This window comes from Ranitomeya variabilis, chromosome 5 (assembly GCF_051348905.1).
Source record: "Ranitomeya variabilis isolate aRanVar5 chromosome 5, aRanVar5.hap1, whole genome shotgun sequence".
Taxonomy (NCBI): Eukaryota; Metazoa; Chordata; class Amphibia; order Anura; family Dendrobatidae; genus Ranitomeya; species Ranitomeya variabilis.
Window position 1 is genome coordinate 346,638,714 of NC_135236.1, and position 19,764 is coordinate 346,658,477.

A 19,764-nucleotide genomic window follows, 5' to 3' on the forward strand; every position below is an offset into this window, starting at 1 on the left:
CAGAAAATCTGTAACATCAAGAACTCACCAAATACTGTGGGAGCGTAGACTTACCAATAATAAAGTGAATGTATAGTTGGTCTACTATTTAGTAAAGGAAGAAACTTTTTTAAAATAGCTACTATTAATACTACAAAGTTACCTTCATGCAGCCAGTGAAGCCCTGTGCTACATGGCCGTCTGTGTCAGATAATCCACCAACAAAGATGGCCTTCAGTTTCACACCTGGAAGATCATTGCCAATTTCCACAGAGTTCTGTCAAGACGCAGAGGAAAACACTATGAGCAAATAATCCATTATTTTAGTGGAACCATTAACTCTTTCCTCGAGTTTCACTTTCTCGTGAATTACATGTACAAAAAGAACGTTTACATGACAGGTTAAGGGTAAACTGCAACTTTACAAACTTGTATGATGGCAGATTAATTTCTACCTGATAAACCCCATAGTCCAGATACATGATGGCCAAATACTTGATGTCCTTCCCATCCTTGGAGCTCTTCAGCTCTATGAGCAGGTGATGCCATTCTCCGTCACTGACCCTCATCTGCTGGATCTTCATACTAGCTACACGAGTGACGCCACTGTACACTTCAAAGTCCAGGTAACTATTCAAGATCTGTTGGAAAAAAAGGGTTGTAGTGCTAGATAATGTTATTTCTACTGCCAAGTATCATGTGATCATTGCTGATGTACACCATAAATAATTATATATGGACTGCAACAGTGGGCATCGAAAATTAGATCCAATGTACATCGGATGTCTAGGAATGCTGGGCAAGAAAATATTGTCTGCCTGTGGGGGAGAAGACATGGATGCCTGCAGACTGGCAGGTGCACACCCTTAATAGTACATGGCAGGGGGAAATTACATTGATAGTTCATTTTCCCACGTGCTAGATATCAATTATATGAGTGTAATTGGTGTAGTAACATACTCAGTGGTAGTGGTCTTCTCCCGGCATCACCCCACTCCGGCGTCTGTATCCTGGCAGATCACTATGTGGAGCGCTGGCTACAATCTCAATGTTAGTCTACGGGACTCACAATCAGGCTACAGAACCTTGTCCTAAAGTCACATAGATTTACATTGAGGACTCCGGCTTCACACAACAGCCACTGTGCGATTGGGCAGGTCACAAATGCCGTGACTTAGCGCAGGAGCGGGGCTGATACCAGGAGAAGGCGGAGGCCGGTGAATATATTACTACACTAATTACACTCATATACCTCATATCTCGCAAAAATCACTGCAGTGGTCCTTTAGTAAATTAGCAGGTCAGCTTTTAAGAGAGCAACTTAGGAGACCTTGGGTGATATACAGTGGCATATTTCAGGGGCATCTATCAGATGATTTTCCTGACGTCCACAGCAAACAGACACAGTCTAAGTACCCCAAGTAGCAATGGGTGTGGAATTTCATGCGTTACTTACAGATATATTCCTACACTTACATAGTAACACTTGTTCACCTACCTGGATGTTAATCTTTGTTGAAGAACCAGCATTAATTTGCATCAACATGCCAGTAGGCTGGCGGGTTCTAAACATTATCCCAATGAACCATGGCACCGACACTGTAACATCCAACTCAGGCCATATAACAATGCCATTTCCTGGGAACCGTTGTGGAAAAGGCATTACTGAAAGAAGAGAGTTTATTAGAAGGAATAATTCAGAAATGTCATACTGTTTGAATGATGAAGAAAAAACTGTGCAATAATAATACATGGAATCTATCACCAGGTATTCGCCACCCATTCTGGGAGCAGCATAATGTAGAAGATAATTTACTGTAATTGTTTTGATAAGATCTCTGCTTTATTATCAGGTGATTATTACTAGAGGACTAGGAAACATGCTGTAGTCCTCTTTATTTATGAGCTCTGTATAACCCCGCCCCCACCACTGATTGGCAGCTTTCTGTATACACTGTGCATAGGCAGAAAGCTGCCAATCAGTGGTTTAGGAGAGGTTACACAGAGCTCAGCCATCAGAGAAATGGTAGATCTGAAGTTATTTTATCAAAACTGCAGCGTCAGTCCAAGCAAGTGATACATTGCTGGAATCAGGATCTATGCTCCTACATCATCCTGTTCTCAGATGGTGGAGCAAAAACCTGCTGACAGATTCCCTTTCAGTCACTGTTGGACTCCATAATTATAAACCATCATCAGCCGTGATTCATAGCTGTCTGATATGTAGTATTTTAATCAAACTGGAAGCACGATATTTGAATGAATCATGTTGTCTATATAAATGCATCACAATGATACTGAACATAAGGAAGTCTAGTTTAAGTCCGTTATGTAATATGTGAAATGTAAGAGATATCAATTGTGCATGAAGTAATGACTCGAAGCGGCTCCGGGCAAATTATAACCCACATACAAAGTGGGCTGGATTTACTATTGCATTAGCGCTTGTTTTTCTGTTGTGTTTTGGATGTTTTGTCCCTTTTTTGTTTCTGCGTTTGTCTATTTCTTTTAGTTGATTGCTGTGTAGAGAATTTAGTATTTCCTGATGTTTTCGCCTGATACAACATTTACATCTTTTGGGAAAGTCAAATATGCATTCCAGGCCACCTCCCAACCCTCCCACCCGAATAATTTTATGCACGCCAGAAATTTTGGCCAACATTTTGCAGCACTTTAGCATTGCACTAAAAAGTCACAAAACAGGCTAAGGCTGAGAGTAAAGAGCATTTTTTATTTTGCCCAAAATTCATGAATTGCCTACATAATTTTGACAAATTTGGCATGAATGTCAGCAGATACACAAGACAAAAAAAGGGACTTTTTGAAATTGAAATAATGAATCAGGCCCTGTATGCCAACACTATATGGTAAGTCACAATAATAGCAGTACATACCTTGCTCACAATTTTTCCCTCCATAATGCAGAGGACAATCGCAGAAGTAGGTGTTCCACTTATTAACACAGGTCCCCTGGTTCTGACATGTATTGGTATCACAAAAGTTCCGCTTTGCAGAACAACCTTTAAATGATGATGAATATCAAGCCATTAGTAATACGTGCAAGAACAGTTTTAAGTTGGGTCATTATTGAAAAATATATATGTTCTAAAAGGCGGTTTCAAACACATTTCTAGCATATTAATTGAATAAATCTTTAGGAATGATCGTTATTGTTTCTATCATCTCCAGTAGCACAAAAATGAAGGCCCCCATGAACTCCATGTATGTCTGTACAATCCTTATTGTTGTCAGTGGAAAGTGTGGAAACAACCTGCATATCATAAATAGGTATAATGATGATCCCTTCACAATGAATAATTTAACTGAGACTTGCTGTTTAATAGATGATTATCCACTTTTCTCCTTCGTGTTATTCTATCTCCTCTGCCTGAAAAGTTTCACTGAAACCTGTAAAGATTATTATATACGATACTTCCATTTTCTGTCTTGCTGCGGTTTCAGTTTAGCGAATTTATAAAAACAAAACACACACAAAAGTTTTGCCTCAATGATAAATTACCTGGTAAAGTGCCATTATTGGCTATAAAACTAGCCATGTCTATCGGTCTACTGTCTATTGTTAAGTTCCTCATGCATCCAATGAACTGTCTGTTCTGTACTGGGAAATCCTCGGGTAAATCAGGAACGCCTCCAAGCAACAGAGGTCCAGTTAAGTCAAGAGACCTAGAAAAACAGGTTACACATTACATACATGACAACTTTTTCATTCCGACCTGCAAACCACAAGATTCATTACTGACCCGTAGGAAACTATAACCAACCATGATTGAGGCCTAAAAAGAACGAGCAATTTATGTTTGATCAACAAAAAAAAATTACTTACTTCTTGGACCCAGTTTGGGTTCCCTGGGCAGCACAGGTGTAGTTCTTGATAAGGTTCCCAAACCTTATAGCTACGGCAGTGTCACAGTCATCTACAGTAACTACAGCCACCTTCTCTCCCGATGGACCATGAGGAATACCCAGCCTTCCAATGTTGGGCTAGAAGGAAAGAAGAACATTCATATTAAGCACAGTACATGGCATATTAAGATATAAAATCTAATTCAGCATAATACCATATAAGAAAATGTTCACAAAACTGAGAAAATATCTGTCAAAGATGAACAGAAAATGCTGCCTTCACATCACCTGACCCAAGCATGGCTAAGCAGAGTTTGGTTGACTTTTCTAAAACAGCCTGAAGATGAATAGGTCCTTGACTTTTGTAGCTGCTGAACTACTGGGTCTGGACAATGTTTTCCGTAGGCAGGTGCTGGCCAGTCATATATTGTTTTTAGTGCAGTCGTGGGATTTACATGGATATTATTAACCTCTCTGTAAAGCAAGTTTTATAAGTGGCCCGGTGGTCTGGATGTTCTTCTGGTGGTTCAGCAGGTATGGCAGTCATGTATTTAGCGAGCGAGTGGTAAGACACACTGTAATTAATGACCAATGGCAGTATGTTTTCTATTGTAACACATAATTAACGTGCAGTAAAGCACTCCTAAATATGTCATCAGTAAGGACACAGGCAGGTTCATTTTCATATCCAGCTAGAAATGCAATGATTATCTCTAGTAACAGGCTTTCCACAACTTTTCCAATACAAGTCGTAGTGATGCTACAATGTATTTATGCCGAAAACCCCATGCTCTCCAATTTACTGCATTTCCACAGAAAAAGAAATATTTTTATAGAACGATCATCGAAATCTTTCAACATCCTAATCATACAATATTTAAAGGGGTTGACCAAACCAGGATGACCAATTTTTAAATTAAGTACTCCCCTATGTAAAATAATTAAAGAAAAACTTATACTCACAGCACACAGTCCATTCCAGCGATGTCGGAACAAATTCTACCGGGGTTCGCGTCACAATATTATACCACGTGAGCCCTACAGCCAATAAGCGGACACTATTGGGCTGTCACACTCTTATTTCCCGAGGACAAATGTCGGACAAGCAGAAAAAAGTAAAGAGTGCATCATCCCATTAGCGGCAACTGATTTGCTGTGAAAAGCTCAACAAATGCCACGTGAACCAGGCCTTCCAGGCCTTGCTGGAATTGCAGAAGGTTAGCGTGACTTTTTATATTAAAAAAGGGATTACTTCATATAAAACGGAGTTGTCCAAGTACAGACATATGTGTTCTTGTTAGGTCATTAGATGAGAATTGTTTATTGATCTACTGAAAATCAAGGAAACATTCAAGTGATCCCCAAGTCATTGGGTTGGTCTACCAATCTCTGCTTTGTGGCAATATTTCATTTAAAGCCTCACCTACTGCCAGTAACTACAATATCAGAGTCAGGAACTGGACTTCTCACTGCAGACACGTCCGTTGTGTTCACCACATTAGGAACAAAGCAATTTGTCGTTTCACCTAATAGTACACTGATGTCTTTTGTCTGGCTAGTATTATTGTTTGCATTACAAATCCCTCAGCTTTCATGTCTCCTTCTGCATTATTTTTATTCTCCACACCAATGGACGTAGGGGTGTAGGCCTCGCTGAGGCACAGTAAGAGCTGTCGATCACATAGAATTCATATATATAAGTTGTAACGTTGTTGTAAACCTGGATTGGTAATAACTGGTAAATCGGTCAAACCATTGAAACTTCACTGAAGGCCACAACAGAGGGTCCTAAATTCCGAGTGTGAATTGAGTAGAAGTCAAGCATGTGTGCCATCGCTCTATTCATTATCTATGGAAGTGCTGAAAATAGGCCAGTGTTGTGTTGGCTATCTTCGGCACTCCCACAGACAATGAATGGAATGGTAACACGCTCTACTACTCTATTCACACACAGGATTCTGGACCCCGATCTTCCCAGCCGCAGGCACTCACCAATCTACCGGTTATTACCCAGCTAGTGGATAGGTGAACGACAGTGATAACTCTTTACAACCAGAATACTCCTTTAAGCGTAGCTTTGATAGAAGTAACAGTATCAAGCAAATCAATTAGAGCTACAGGGAACTGCAGGGAACAATGATCTCCTTTATACTAGACGACTAGACGGAACAAGACCTTTCTAATAGTCATGCTCTGTAGTTTCTGTGCAGCCCCTACCTGTATTTCAGGTAATACAGAGCAAAGCGCTCAGGTAATTGTTGTCTTCCTCTATACCGGGAGATTTGGCATTCTTGTACAAAAGGTGTAAAATAAACTGCTTAACATACAGCGAGGTCACAAAGAAACAAATTCACTCTGTGCAGTGAATGAAGTTTGGAGTACGGCAAGTTGGATCATTATTGAATATATGGAGGTTTTTCAGTATATAAAATAATTTTTCAATTTACTAATATACTTTCTGTTTTATTTCCATTTTCAAGATCTCAGTTTGCCATCAGTGAATAAGCACATCTTTGTTAAACTACCAAACCTGTACAACCCTAATACATTCTACTGGACACAGTAAAACTTTTCATTAGATATTTGAACCAGATTTACCATAAATTTACAGCGCTTGGTTCTGTTCTTTAACCCTGCGCCATTGTAAACTCAGTTAAGCTCTTGCTCCTGTAATCTAGTACACAGGTCAGATCTCCGGCTGCGGAGGCCCTGGGAGAAAGACAGAACTGGTTTATTACAGCTTTTGTCTTTTCTTTAGCTGGCTACATTGTGCTCAGTAAGTGATATGCAGTGAACACAACTTTCCTAAGGGTACCGTCACACATTGAAATTTCCATCGCTACGACGTTACGATTCGTGACGTTCTAGCGATATCGTTACGATATCGCAGTGTCTGACACGCAGCAGCGATCAGGGATCCTGCTGAGAATCGTACGTCGTAGCAGATCGTATGGAACTTTCTTTCGTCGCTTGATCACCCGCTGACATCGCTGGATCGTTGTGTGTGACAGCGATCCAGCGATGTCTTCGCTTGTAACCAGGGTAAACATCGGGTAACTAAGCGCAGGGCCGCGCTTAGTAACCCGATGTTTACCCTGGTTACAAGCGTAAACGTAAAAAAACAAACCGTACATGCTCACCCGTCGGTGTCCTTCAGGTCCCTTGCCGTCTGCTTCCTGCTCTGAGTGCCGGCCGGAAAGTGAGAGCAGATCACAGCGGTGCTGCGCTCTGCTCTCACTGTACGGCTGCACTCAGAGCAGGAAGCAGACGGCAAGGGACCTGAAGGACACCGACGGGTGAGTATGTACTGTTTGTTTTTTTACGTTTACGCTGGTAACCAGGGTAAACATCGGGTTACTAAGCGCGGCCCTGCGCTTAGTTACCCGATGTTTACCCTGGTTACCCGGGGACTTCGGCATCGCTCCAGCGCCGTGATTGCAACGTGTGACCGCAGTCTACGACGCTGGAGCGATATTCATACGATCGCTGCGACGTCACGGATCGTGCCGTCGCAGCGATGAAAATTTCAATGTGTGACGGTACCCTAAGACCTGGCAATCAACATGATCGCAGGGTCTGACCTGCTCAGCCTAACACAGCAACGTAAAAAAATATATATAAAATAATGGTAGCTGACGAGAGGAGAGGCAAGAACGAAAAAACTGCCAGTTCATTCATGCCTGGTCATGAAGGGGTTAATAAAACTTATTAAGAAAAAAAACCCTAAACTGTTATATAGGTGGCAGAAAAATCAGAATAATAGATTTAGTCTAAGGTCCATTTGTTTTCTGCATAAACAGGATATAAAATGAGCAGAGTTCAGCCGGGAATGTGGAAATGGCCAAACCTGTTATGTCATAATGAAGAAGGGTCATGCTGACATCTGTGCAGCGGGCGGACTGCTTTCCTCCATACTAGAGGTCAGGGCCGGACTGGGACTGAAATTCAGCCCAGGAATTTTCAGGAACATCCAAAAAGAAAATTGAGAATCCAGCTTCTAGAATTCCAGGCTTTTATTGAACAAAATTTAAAATCATCATAGAGAAAGTTTCATGGTGATTTAGGAGCAACACATTTCAAACGCCCTTTCAAACGCGCCTCCCTCGCCTGCGCCTGAGTTGCTCCTGTCCTCTCACCACATCAAAAGGGCTTCAGCAGAGTGAGTGATACACAGCAGGGAGCGGCCCCTCTGGCAAATGCCAGAACTGCCAGATAGCCAGTCCGGCCCTGATGGATGTTATCTATTTCGCAGTACCGTACACATTTACAATTGGTCGTTTGCAGTTAATGTCACAGAATTAGGAAACTGGCATTAATGCAGCCAACTATTGGGTATACACCATGTTCCAAATTATTATGCAAATGCCATTTTTCGCAGATTTTCCTAAATGGTCGGTGCAAATGACAGTCAGTCTAATAAAAGTCATCACCCGTTAGATTATACATCAAATGTTATTGAAGAAACCTCCCAATGATAACAGTATAATCTCCAAAATGAATAAAAACTCAAAATGCACTGTTCCAAATTATTAGGCACAGTAGAATTTCTAAACATTTGATATGGTTTAAAGCAGTGATTTTCAACCTTTTTTGAGGCGCGGCTGTTATGACCCCAATGGCGAGGGTCTCAGAGGTACGTGGAAGTCTGCAGAATACAAAAATCCAGCTCATAGGGCAGTGGTAACTGGGTTGACCATATATCTACTCCTAACGCCAACACTAGAAGTAGCCGGGGATCATTCCTACGTTGATTCTAGATGACACGCTCCAGCCGGAGAATCTAGCTACCCCTAGTAGAGGAAAACAAAAGACCTTTCTTGCCTCCAGAGAAGGGGACCCCAAAGCTGGATAGAAGCCCCCCACAAATAATAACGGTGAGGTAAGAGGAAATGACAAACACAGAAATGAACCAGGTTTAGCACAGAGAGGCCCGCTTACTGATAGCAGAATAAAGAAAGGTAACTTATATGGTCAACAAAAACCCTATCAAAATCCACACTGGAAATTCAAGAACCCCCGAACCGTCTAACGGTCCGGGGGGAGAACACCAGCCCCCTAGAGCTTCCAGCAAAGGTCAGGATATAGATTTGGAACAAGCTGGACAAAAATACAAAACCAAAACAAATAGCAAAAAGCAAACTTAGCTGATATAACTGGAACCAGGATCAGTAGACAAGAGCACAGCAGACTAGCTCTGATAACTACGTTGCCAGGCATTGAACTGAAGGTCTAGGGAGCTTATATAGCAACACCCCTAACTAACGACCCAGGTGCGGATAAAAGGAATGACAGAAAAACCAGAGTCAAAAAACTAGTAACCACTAGAGGGAGCAAAAAGCAAATTCACAACAGTACCCCCCCCTTAGTGAGGGGTCACCGAACCCTCACCACGACCACCAGGGCGATCAGGATGAGCGGCATGAAAGGCACGAACTAAATCGGCCGCATGAACATCAGAGGCGACCACCCAGGAATTATCCTCCTGACCATAGCCCTTCCACTTGACCAGGTACTGAAGCCTCCGCCTGGAGAGGCGAGAATCCAAGATCTTCTCCACCACGTACTCCAACTCGCCCTCAACCAACACCGGAGCAGGAGGCTCAGCAGAAGGAACTACAGGCACAATGTACCGCCGCAACAAGGACCTATGAAATACATTGTGAATAGCAAACGACACAGGAAGATCCAGACGAAAAGATACAGGATTAAGGATTTCCAATATCTTGTAAGGCCCAATAAAACGAGGTTTAAATTTGGGAGAGGAGACCTTCATAGGAACAAAGCGGGAAGAAAGCCATACCAAATCCCCAACGCGTAGTCGGGGACCCACACCGCGGCGGCGGTTGGCAAAGCGCTGAGCCCTCTCCTGTGACAACTTCAAGTTGTCCACCACATGATTCCAGATCCGCTGCAACCTATCTACCACAGAATCCACCCCAGGACAGTCAGAAGGCTCCACATGACCCGAAGAAAAGCGAGGATGGAAACCAGAGTTGCAGAAAAAAGGCGAAACCAAGGTGGCGGAACTAGCCCGATTATTAAGGGCAAACTCAGCCAACGGCAAGAATGTCACCCAATCGTCCTGATCAGCAGAGACAAAACACCTCAAATAAGCCTCCAAAGTCTGATTGGTTCGCTCCGTCTGTCCATTAGTCTGAGGATGGAAAGCAGACGAAAACGACAAATCAATGCCCATCCTACTACAAAAGGATCGCCAGAACCTAGAAACGAACTGGGATCCTCTGTCTGACACAATATTCTCAGGGATGCCGTGCAAACGAACCACGTTCTGGAAAAACACAGGAACCAGATCGGAAGAGGAAGGCAGCTTAGGCAAAGGAACCAAATGGACCATCTTGGAGAAGCGATCACATATCACCCAGATAACGGACATGCCCTGAGATAGCGGAAGATCAGAAATGAAATCCATGGAGATATGTGTCCAAGGTCTCTTCGGGACAGGCAAGGGCAAGAGCAAACCGCTGGCACGAGAACAGCAAGGCTTAGCTCGAGCACAAGTCCCACAGGACTGCACAAATGACCGCACATCCCTTGACAAGGAAGGCCACCAAAAGGACCTGGCCACCAGATCTCTGGTGCCAAAAATTCCCGGGTGACCTGCCAACACCGAGGAATGAACCTCGGAAATGACTCTGCTGGTCCATTTATCCGGGACAAACAGTCTGTCAGGTGGACAAGACTCAGGCCTATCAGCCTGAAATCTCTGCAACACACGTCGCAGATCCGGAGAAATAGCTGACAAGATAACTCCATCTTTAAGAATACCAACAGGATCAGCGACTCCAGGAGCATCAGGCACAAAGCTCCTAGAAAGAGCATCGGCCTTCACATTCTTTGAACCTGGTAAATACGAGACAACAAAATCAAAGCGGGAGAAAAACAATGACCAGCGGGCCTGTCTCGGATTAAGGCGTTTAGCAGACTCGAGATACATCAGATTTTTGTGATCAGTCAAGACCACCACATGATGCTTAGCACCCTCGAGCCAATGACGCCACTCCTCAAATGCCCATTTCATGGCCAACAACTCCCGATTGCCCACATCATAATTTCGCTCGGCAGGCGAAAACTTCCTGGAGAAAAAGGCACAAGGTTTCATAACAGAGCAACCAGGGCCTCTCTGCGACAAAACGGCCCCTGCTCCAATCTCTGAAGCATCCACCTCAACCTGAAAGGGAAGTGAGACATCGGGCTGGCACAAAACAGGCGCCGAAGTAAACCGGCGCTTCAACTCCTGGAAAGCCTCCACGGCAGCAGGAGCCCAGTTAGCTACATCGGAGCCCTTCTTGGTCATATCCGTCAACGGTTTCACAATGCTAGAAAAATTAGCGATAAAACGACGGTAGAAGTTAGCGAAACCCAAGAACTTCTGAAGACTCTTAACCGACGAGGGCTGAGTCCAATCAAGAATAGCTCGGACCTTGACTGGGTCCATCTCCACAGCAGAAGGGGAAAAAATGAACCCCAAAAAGGGAACCTTCTGTACACCAAAGAGACACTTTGAGCCCTTGACAAAGAATTTTCACGCAAAATTTTAAAGACCAACCTGACCTGCTCCACATGCAAATCCCAATCATCAGAAAAAACCAAAATATCATCCAGATAAACAATCAAAAATTTATCCAGATACTTCCGGAAAATGTCATGCATAAAGGACTGAAAAACTGAAGGCGCATTGGAGAGCCCAAAAGGCATCACCAAGTACTCAAAATGACCTTCGGGCGTATTGAATGCGGTTTTCCATTCATCACCTTGCTTAATGCGCACAAGGTTGTACGCACCACGAAGGTCTATCTTGGTGAACCACTTGGCACCTTTAATCCGGGCAAACAAGTCAGACAACAGCGGTAAAGGATACTGAAATTTGACAGTGATCTTATTTAAAAGCCGATAATCAATACAAGGTCTCAAAGATCCGTCCTTTTTTGCCACAAAAAAGAATCCCGCACCAAGGGGGGAAGAAGACGGACGAATATGTCCTTTCTCCAGAGACTCCTTGATATATGAACGCATAGCGGTATGTTCAGGTACCGACAGATTAAACAGTCTTCCCTTAGGAAACTTACTGCCTGGGATCAAATCTATAGCACAGTCACAGTCCCTATGAGGAGGCAGTGCACTGGACTCAGACTCACTGAAGACATCCTGATAATCAGACAAATACTCCGGAACTTCCGAAGGCGTAGAAGAAGCAATAGACACAGGCAGGGAATCCCCATGAATACCACGACAGCCCCAACTTGAGACTGACATAGCCTTCCAGTCCAGGACTGGATTATGGGTCTGTAACCATGGCAGCCCTAAAACAACCAAATCATGCATTTTATGTAAAACCAGGAAACGTATCACCTCGCGGTGTTCAGGAGTCATGCACATGATAACCTGTGTCCAATACTGCGGTTTATTTGCTGCCAATGGCGTAGCATCAATACCCCTAAGAGGAATAGGATTTTCTAATGGTTCAAGAGTAAAACCACAGTGCTTAGCAAATGACAGATCCATAAGACTCAGGGCAGCACCTGAATCTACAAACGCCATGACAGGATAAGATGACAGTGAGCAAATCAAAGTTACAGACAGAATAAATTTAGGTTGCAAATTACCAACGGTGACAGGACTAACAACCTTAGCTATACGTTTAGAGCATGCTGAGATAACATGTGTAGAATCACCACAGTAGTAGCACAAGCCATTCCGGCGTCTATGAATTTTCCGCTCATTTCTAGTCAGGATTCTATCACATTGCATTAAATCAGGTGTCTGTTCAGACAACACCATGAGGGAATTTGCGGTTTTTCTATCACATTGCACCGAATTAGGTGTCTGTTCAGACAACACCATGAGGGAATTTGCGGTTTTGCGCTCCCGCAACCGCCGGTCAATTTGAATAGCCAGTGCCATAGTATCATTCAGACCTGTGGGAATAGGAAAACCCACCATAACATTCTTAATGGCTTCAGATAGGCCATTTCTAAAATTAGCGGCCAGTGCACACTCGTTCCAATGTGTCAGCACGGACCATTTCCGAAATTTTTGGCAATACACTTCAGCCTCGTCCTGCCCCTGAGACATAGCCAGCAAGGCTTTCTCTGCCTGAATCTCAAGATTGGGTTCCTCATAAAGTAAACCGAGCGCCAGAAAAAACGCATCAATATCAGCCAATGCCGGATCTCCTGGCGCCAGCGAAAAAGCCCAATCCTGAGGGTCGCCCCGTAAGAACGAAATAACTATTTTTACTTGCTGAGCAGAGTCTCCAGATGAACAGGGTCTCAGGGACAAAAACAATTTACAATTATTCACAAAATTCCTAAACTTAAACCTGTCTCCGGAAAACAGTTCAGGAATCGGTATTTTAGGTTCTGACCTAGGATTTCTGATAACATAGTCTTGTATGCCCTGCACACGAGTAGCCAGCTGGTCCACACTTGTAATCAAGGTCTGGACATTCATGTCTGCAGCAAGCATAGCCACTCTGAGGTAAAGGGGAAGAAGAAAGAAAAAAAAAACAAAACTCAGAATCTTCTTTCTTATAATCCCTCTTCTGCAACGCATTAAACATTTAATACTGGCCTGGCAAACTGTTGTGACCCCAATGGCGAGGGTCTCAGAGGTACGTGGAAGTCTGCAGAATACAAAAATCCAGCTCATAGGGCAGTGGTAACTGGGTTGACCATATATCTACTCCTAACGCCAACACTAGAAGTAGCCGGGGATCATTCCTACGTTGATTCTAGATGACACGCTCCAGCCGGAGAATCTAGCTACCCCTAGTAGAGGAAAACAAAAGACCTTTCTTGCCTCCAGAGAAGGGGACCCCAAAGCTGGATAGAAGCCCTCCACAAATAATAACGGTGAGGTAAGAGGAAATGACAAACACAGAAATGAACCAGGTTTAGCACAGAGAGGCCCGCTTACTGATAGCAGAATAAAGAAAGGTAACTTATATGGTCAACAAAAACCCTATCAAAATCCACACTGGAAATTCAAGAACCCCCGAACCGTCTAACGGTCCGGGGGGAGAACACCAGCCCCCTAGAGCTTCCAGCAAAGGTCAGGATATAGATTTGGAACAAGCTGGACAAAAATACAAAACCAAAACAAATAGCAAAAAGCAAAAGGCAGACTTAGCTGATATAACTGGAACCAGGATCAGTAGACAAGAGCACAGCAGACTAGCTCTGATAACTACGTTGCCAGGCATTGAACTGAAGGTCTAGGGAGCTTATATAGCAACACCCCTAACTAACGACCCAGGTGCGGATAAAAGGAATGACAGAAAAACCAGAGTCAAAAAACTAGTAACCACTAGAGGGAGCAAAAAGCAAATTCACAACACGCGGCACACTTTTTATACTTAATAAATCTCGGGGCACACCACCAACCAAAATGGCACAAAATGACACTAAAACAGTACATATTCTACATATAGTTAATAATATAGATTCTAAATGTATTTATACTCACTCAGTGTGAATATACAGCGTTTCCGCGCTGTATTTTCCGCACCATGTTCACAACGGATTTGGTTTTCCATAGATTTACGTGGTACTGTAAACGTGATGGAAAACTGATACGACTCCGCAGCGACCAATCCGCTGCGGATCCGCAGCCAAATCCGCACCGTGTGCAAATAGCCTAATTCTAACCCTAATTCCAACCCTAACCCTAATTGCAACCCTAATTCTAACCCTAATTCTAACCCTAACCCTAATTCTAACCCTAGCCCTAAGTGCAACCCTAGCCCTAAGTGCAACCCTAAGTGCAACCCTAGCCCTAAGTGCAACCCTAGCCCTAAGTGCAACCCTAAGTGCAACCCTAGCCCTAAGTGCAACCCTAGCCCTAAGTGCAACCCTAAGTGCAACCCTAACCCTAAGTGCAACCCTAAGTGCAACCCTAACCCTAAGTGCAACCCTAAGTGCAACCCTAACCCTACCCCTAACCCTAATGAAAAAACAAAAATAATTATATTTTCAGAATTTTATTATTGTACTTACCTATGGGGGTGATAAAGGGGGGGGGGGTTTATTTACTTTTTTTTATTTTGATCGCTGTGATAGAACTTATCACAGCGACCAAAATGTATAGGAACGAATCTGCCGGCCGGCAGATTCAGCGGGCGCACTGCGCCTGCGCCCGCCATTTTCCAAGATGGCGGTGCCCATGGAGAAGACGGCCGGACACCGGGAGGGACATCGGAGCTAGGTAAGTATGGGGGGGGTGGGATCGGAACACGGGGGGGGGGAATCGGAGGACCGGGGGAGCGGACAGGAGGGAGGAGGGGAGCGGACAGGAGATCGGGGCAGAACGGAGGGGGCACCATAGTTTGGGGAACTTTCCCCGTGGCACACCCGACCATGTGTCGCGGCACACTAGTGTGCCGCGGAACACTGGTTGAAAATCACTGGTTTAAAGAACTGAAAATGCTCATTTGTGGAATTTGCAGCATTAGGAGGTCACAATCACTGAACAAAAAGCTATTTAACTCCAAAACATCCTAACAGGCCAAGTTACATGTTACCATAGGAACCCTTCTTTGATATCACCTTCACAATTCTTGCATCCATTGAACTTGTGAGTTTTTGGAGAGTTTCTGCTTGTATTTCTTTGCATGAAGTTGGAATAGCCTCCCAGAGCTGCTGTTTTGATGTGAACTGCCTCCCGCCCTCATAGATCTTTTGCTTGATGATACTCCAAAGGTTCTCTATAGGGTTGAGGTCAGGGGAAGATGGTGGCCACACCAAGAGTTTATCTCCTTTTATGCCCATAGCAGCCAATGACTCAGAGGTATTCTTTGCAGCATGAGATGATGTATTGTCATGCATGAAGATGATTTTGCTCCTGAAGACACGTTTCTGCTTTTTATACCATGGAAGAAAGTTGTCAGTCAGAAACTCAATATACTTTGCAGAGGTCATTTTCACACCTTCAGGAACCTCAAAGGGCCCTACCAGCTGTTTCCTCGTGATTCCGGCTCAAAACATGACTCCTCCACCTCCTTGCTGACGTCGCAGCCTTGTTGGGACATGGTGGCCATCCACCAACTATCCACTACTCCATCCATCTGGACCATCCAGGGTTTGCTCGACACTCATCAGTAAACAAGACTGTTTGAAAATTAGTCTTCATGTATGTCTGGGCCCACTGCAACCATTTCTGCTTGTGAACACTGTTTAGGGGTGGCCGAATATTAGGTTTATGAACCAAAGCAAGCCTTTGAAGGATCCTACACCTTGAGGTTCGAGGGACTCCAGAGGCACCAGCAGCTTCAAATATCTGTTTGCTGCTTTGTAATGGTATTTTGGCAGCTGCTCTCTTAATCCAATGAATTTGTCTGGCAGAAACCTTCCTCGTTATGCCTTTATCTGCATGAACTCTGTCACTGCTCTGTTTCAGTCACAAATCTCTTCACAGTATGATGATCACTCTTAAGTTTTCGTGAAATATCTAATATTTTCATACCTTGTCCAAGGCATTGCACTATTTAACGCTTTTCAGCAGCAAAGAGATCCTTTTTATTTCCCATATTGCTTGAAACCTGTGGCCTGCTTAATAATGTGGAACATCATTTTTAAGTAGTTATCCTTTAATTAGAATCACCTGGAAAACTAATTATCACGTGTTTAAGATTGATTTCAGTGATCCATTGAGCCCTGAGACACAATACCATCCATGAGTTTATTTGAAAAACAAAACAATTAAACTTTTATAACACATAAATCCAATTTGCATAATAATTTGGAACATTGTGTATGGACATACTGTAAGATTATGCTGATACCATGCATTATGGCTTCTGCCTAAAGTATATGCCAGGAAACGCTCCCGTCATACATTGTATGTTAAAGGAAGGCTCTGACAGATGCCTAAAGCTACGTTCCCATGATGAGTATCTGATGCATTTTTCACGCTGCGTATTTTTGCTGCATTTGACAGTTCCAGTGAAGGGAATAGGATTTATAAAACTCTCATGCCCATTGTGCTTTTCTTAATGCAGCGTAAATTGAACTGTGGTGCGTGTTTAAAATACGTATCGTGCCAATTTCTCTTATGGTTAATATGCATTTTATTTACAGTCTTTCCCCAGAGACTTGAATGAGATGAGGGAAATCCATAGGTAGAAATGCTTATGTGTTTTAGTGTGTCTCCACAGCAAAATTCACACTAAAATACATGAAATACGCACATGCCTTTATCAATAAAGTTTTACCAAAGCTAAGTAACAGGAAGTATCAGAAACAAAGCAGTTTTATTTAGGATAAGACATACCAAAAAAAAAGAGATAAAACCACAGCTGAACTGCAGATACTCAAAGTGGGAACGTAGCCTAAAACTGGATTCCGTGGGATGGAAAAACATATTGCTATGCCATCCATAACTTTTTTGTGGTATCCTATAGAATACAGAACAATTTTAGGGCCTCTGTCTGGAAATAGAGACCAATGGACAAGTTTAGCATGTATTTTGGAAGCATTCCTGACGTACACGCTATATGTTGGGCAATAACGTGGTGTGAACATAGCCTAACAGTATAAAAACATTATAGCTGTTATGCTAATTTATTGATGGGTGCAAAAACAAACAATGATCCATTATTACTAAACAATCAGATTACTACATTAATAAACAAGTCACCTGCTATTTTGTTAAAAGGGTTGTCCAGTCAGGCAAAAAATATTCTGAAACTAGCGCAAAATAACAAATAGTAAACGAGTCACCTTACAATCCACCGCCATTCTTGTTCCTGTGCTTCCAGGATCTAACGCAGGTCTCTACTTCCTGCTTTAGAAAAGACGTCTTCAACCCACACATGTGAGCTGCCACAGTCAGTGACTGGCTGCAGAGGTCACATGTTATAACTGGATCGAGAAGCAAAGATCGACAGTGGATTCGGAAAGTGTCGGAGCCAGAGTGGTGGGGGATGGATAAAGTGAGTATGGTTTCTTTCATTCTGAACTGTTTTCACAAAAAATCTGCTGGCATCAATTACCCCTTTAAGTATTATTTATATTGGATAAACTTGAGAGATTATTTTGAGATATGTGATAAGAAATGTTTTGAATCTTCCTAAGTGTGTTCCTCTGTACTCAAGGGCTTGGCTCTTTTATACTTGCTGAAGATTGGCTGAATGCTCACATGAATTTTGGGGGTGGTGAATATTTCTAGTCATAATGTACTAAAATTAAAGTAAGAAAAACTTTGTAATTCACAATCCAACAAGAAGACAAGAGCTGGATACTGGGAGTAGAAGACACAGAAGTGTGGAGATACCTTCTGTCTCCAAAGTTAAGACAATCTGCTCATTAGTTGTCCAATCATCCCTGGAGAATCATTTCATTAATCTTTTGGCCTCAGCCCAACAATCCAGTAGATAACACAATGGAAACTCATTTCCCAGGCATCCCCTTCCTGCTCCATTGCTCACAAGTCTATGTTACATTTTATGCAATGTTTTCGATGAAACAGGGCAATACCACTCATTGGAAGGAGAATTTGTGACAAGCTATGACAGCGCTTTCAATTGTCTGTGACACAAATACATCAAACTTTATACAGCCATAACAATATAAATATATATACCGTAATATAACCATAGAAAGGCTGTATGCTTGAGCTATACTGAAAGCTCCCATAGAACCCAGGGTAATGACCTAATAATTGCATATAGTAAAATAAAATCCTCCTAAATTCCATATGTATCTGATCTCCTGCCAATCCATTCCAGCACATTATCAATTAATCTACCAGACTTTTCTGATCTAATAGATACAGATTTAGATAAACACACAGAGCAGTAGACTAAAGGTACCTTCACAATAAACGACTTTGCAGCGATAACGATAGCGATCCGTGACGTTGCAGCGTCCTGGATAGCGATATCGTTGTGTTTGACACGCAGCAGCGATCTGGATCCTGCTGTGATATCGCTGGTCGTTGCTGAAAGTCCAGAACTTTATTTGGTCGTCAGATCGGCGTGTATCGTTGTGTTTGACAGCAAAAGCAACGATGCCAGCAATGTTTTACAATGGTAACCATGGTAAATATCGGGTTACTAAGCGCAGGGCTTACCATTGTAAATGTAAAAAAAACCAGTACATACTCACCTTCTGATGTCCGTCAGGTCCCTGGCCGTCTGCCTCCTGCACTGACTGTGAGCGCCGGCCGGCCGTAAAGAACAGCACAGCGGTGACGTCACCGCTGTGCTCTGCTTTTACTTTACGGCCGGAGCTCACAGTCAGTGCAGGAGGCAGACGGCCAGGGACCTGACGGACATCAGAAGGTGAGTATGTACTGTTTTTTTTTTACATTTACAATGGTAACCTGGGTAAACATAGAGTTACTAAGCACGGCCCTGCGCTTAGTAACCCGATGTTTACCCTGGTTACCCGGGGACTTCTGCATTGTTGGTCGCTGGAGAGCTGTCTGTGTAACAGCTCTCCAGCGACCACACAGCGACGCTGCAGCGATCGGCATCGTTGTCGATATCGCTGCAGCGTCGCTTAATGTGAAGGTACCTTACGTGGAATATTTGTAGCTATATATGACAACTTGGTTTAATGTACTTTATGAGAAATGTAATAGCTACTAACATGGATTTATCCAATTTATTCACCATTTAATATGGTTAGTGCAAATGTGTCTAGATAGAAGAATATGGGATGCTGTGGCCTCCTCCCCAATGTCTGCTTCCTATGTATGGACAACTACCCAGTAACCAAGAATGAATGCGTCACTACAAATAGTCACAAAGATGATGGAAAAAGAATAATGAATATAAATCATGTTTAATAACCATAAGGTGCAAAATGTGTCAACCTCAGGTAAATGGTGAAAATTGATACTCAGATGCAACAGAACATCACTGGTATGTAATGTACCTGAAGGCACGGCCAGCAAATCACT

At 43.1% G+C, this 19,764-nt stretch overlaps 1 protein-coding gene across 3 annotated transcripts in view; it reads right to left on the reverse strand.

Annotated features, from left to right (window-relative positions):
* Positions 1–19,764, reverse strand: part of CELSR1 (cadherin EGF LAG seven-pass G-type receptor 1) — a 233,652-nt gene that overhangs the window by 48,278 nt on the left and 165,610 nt on the right. For all 3 annotated transcript variants that reach the window (XM_077264846.1, XM_077264845.1, XM_077264847.1), the window contains exons 6-11: positions 3,824–3,981; positions 3,500–3,663; positions 2,874–2,999; positions 1,478–1,644; positions 435–620; positions 143–256 (exon numbers count right to left, since the gene is read on the reverse strand). In XM_077264846.1, the coding sequence (XP_077120961.1) occupies positions 143–256; positions 435–620; positions 1,478–1,644; positions 2,874–2,999; positions 3,500–3,663; positions 3,824–3,981 (915 nt within the window). The remainder of the gene's footprint in view (positions 1–142; positions 257–434; positions 621–1,477; positions 1,645–2,873; positions 3,000–3,499; positions 3,664–3,823; positions 3,982–19,764) is intronic.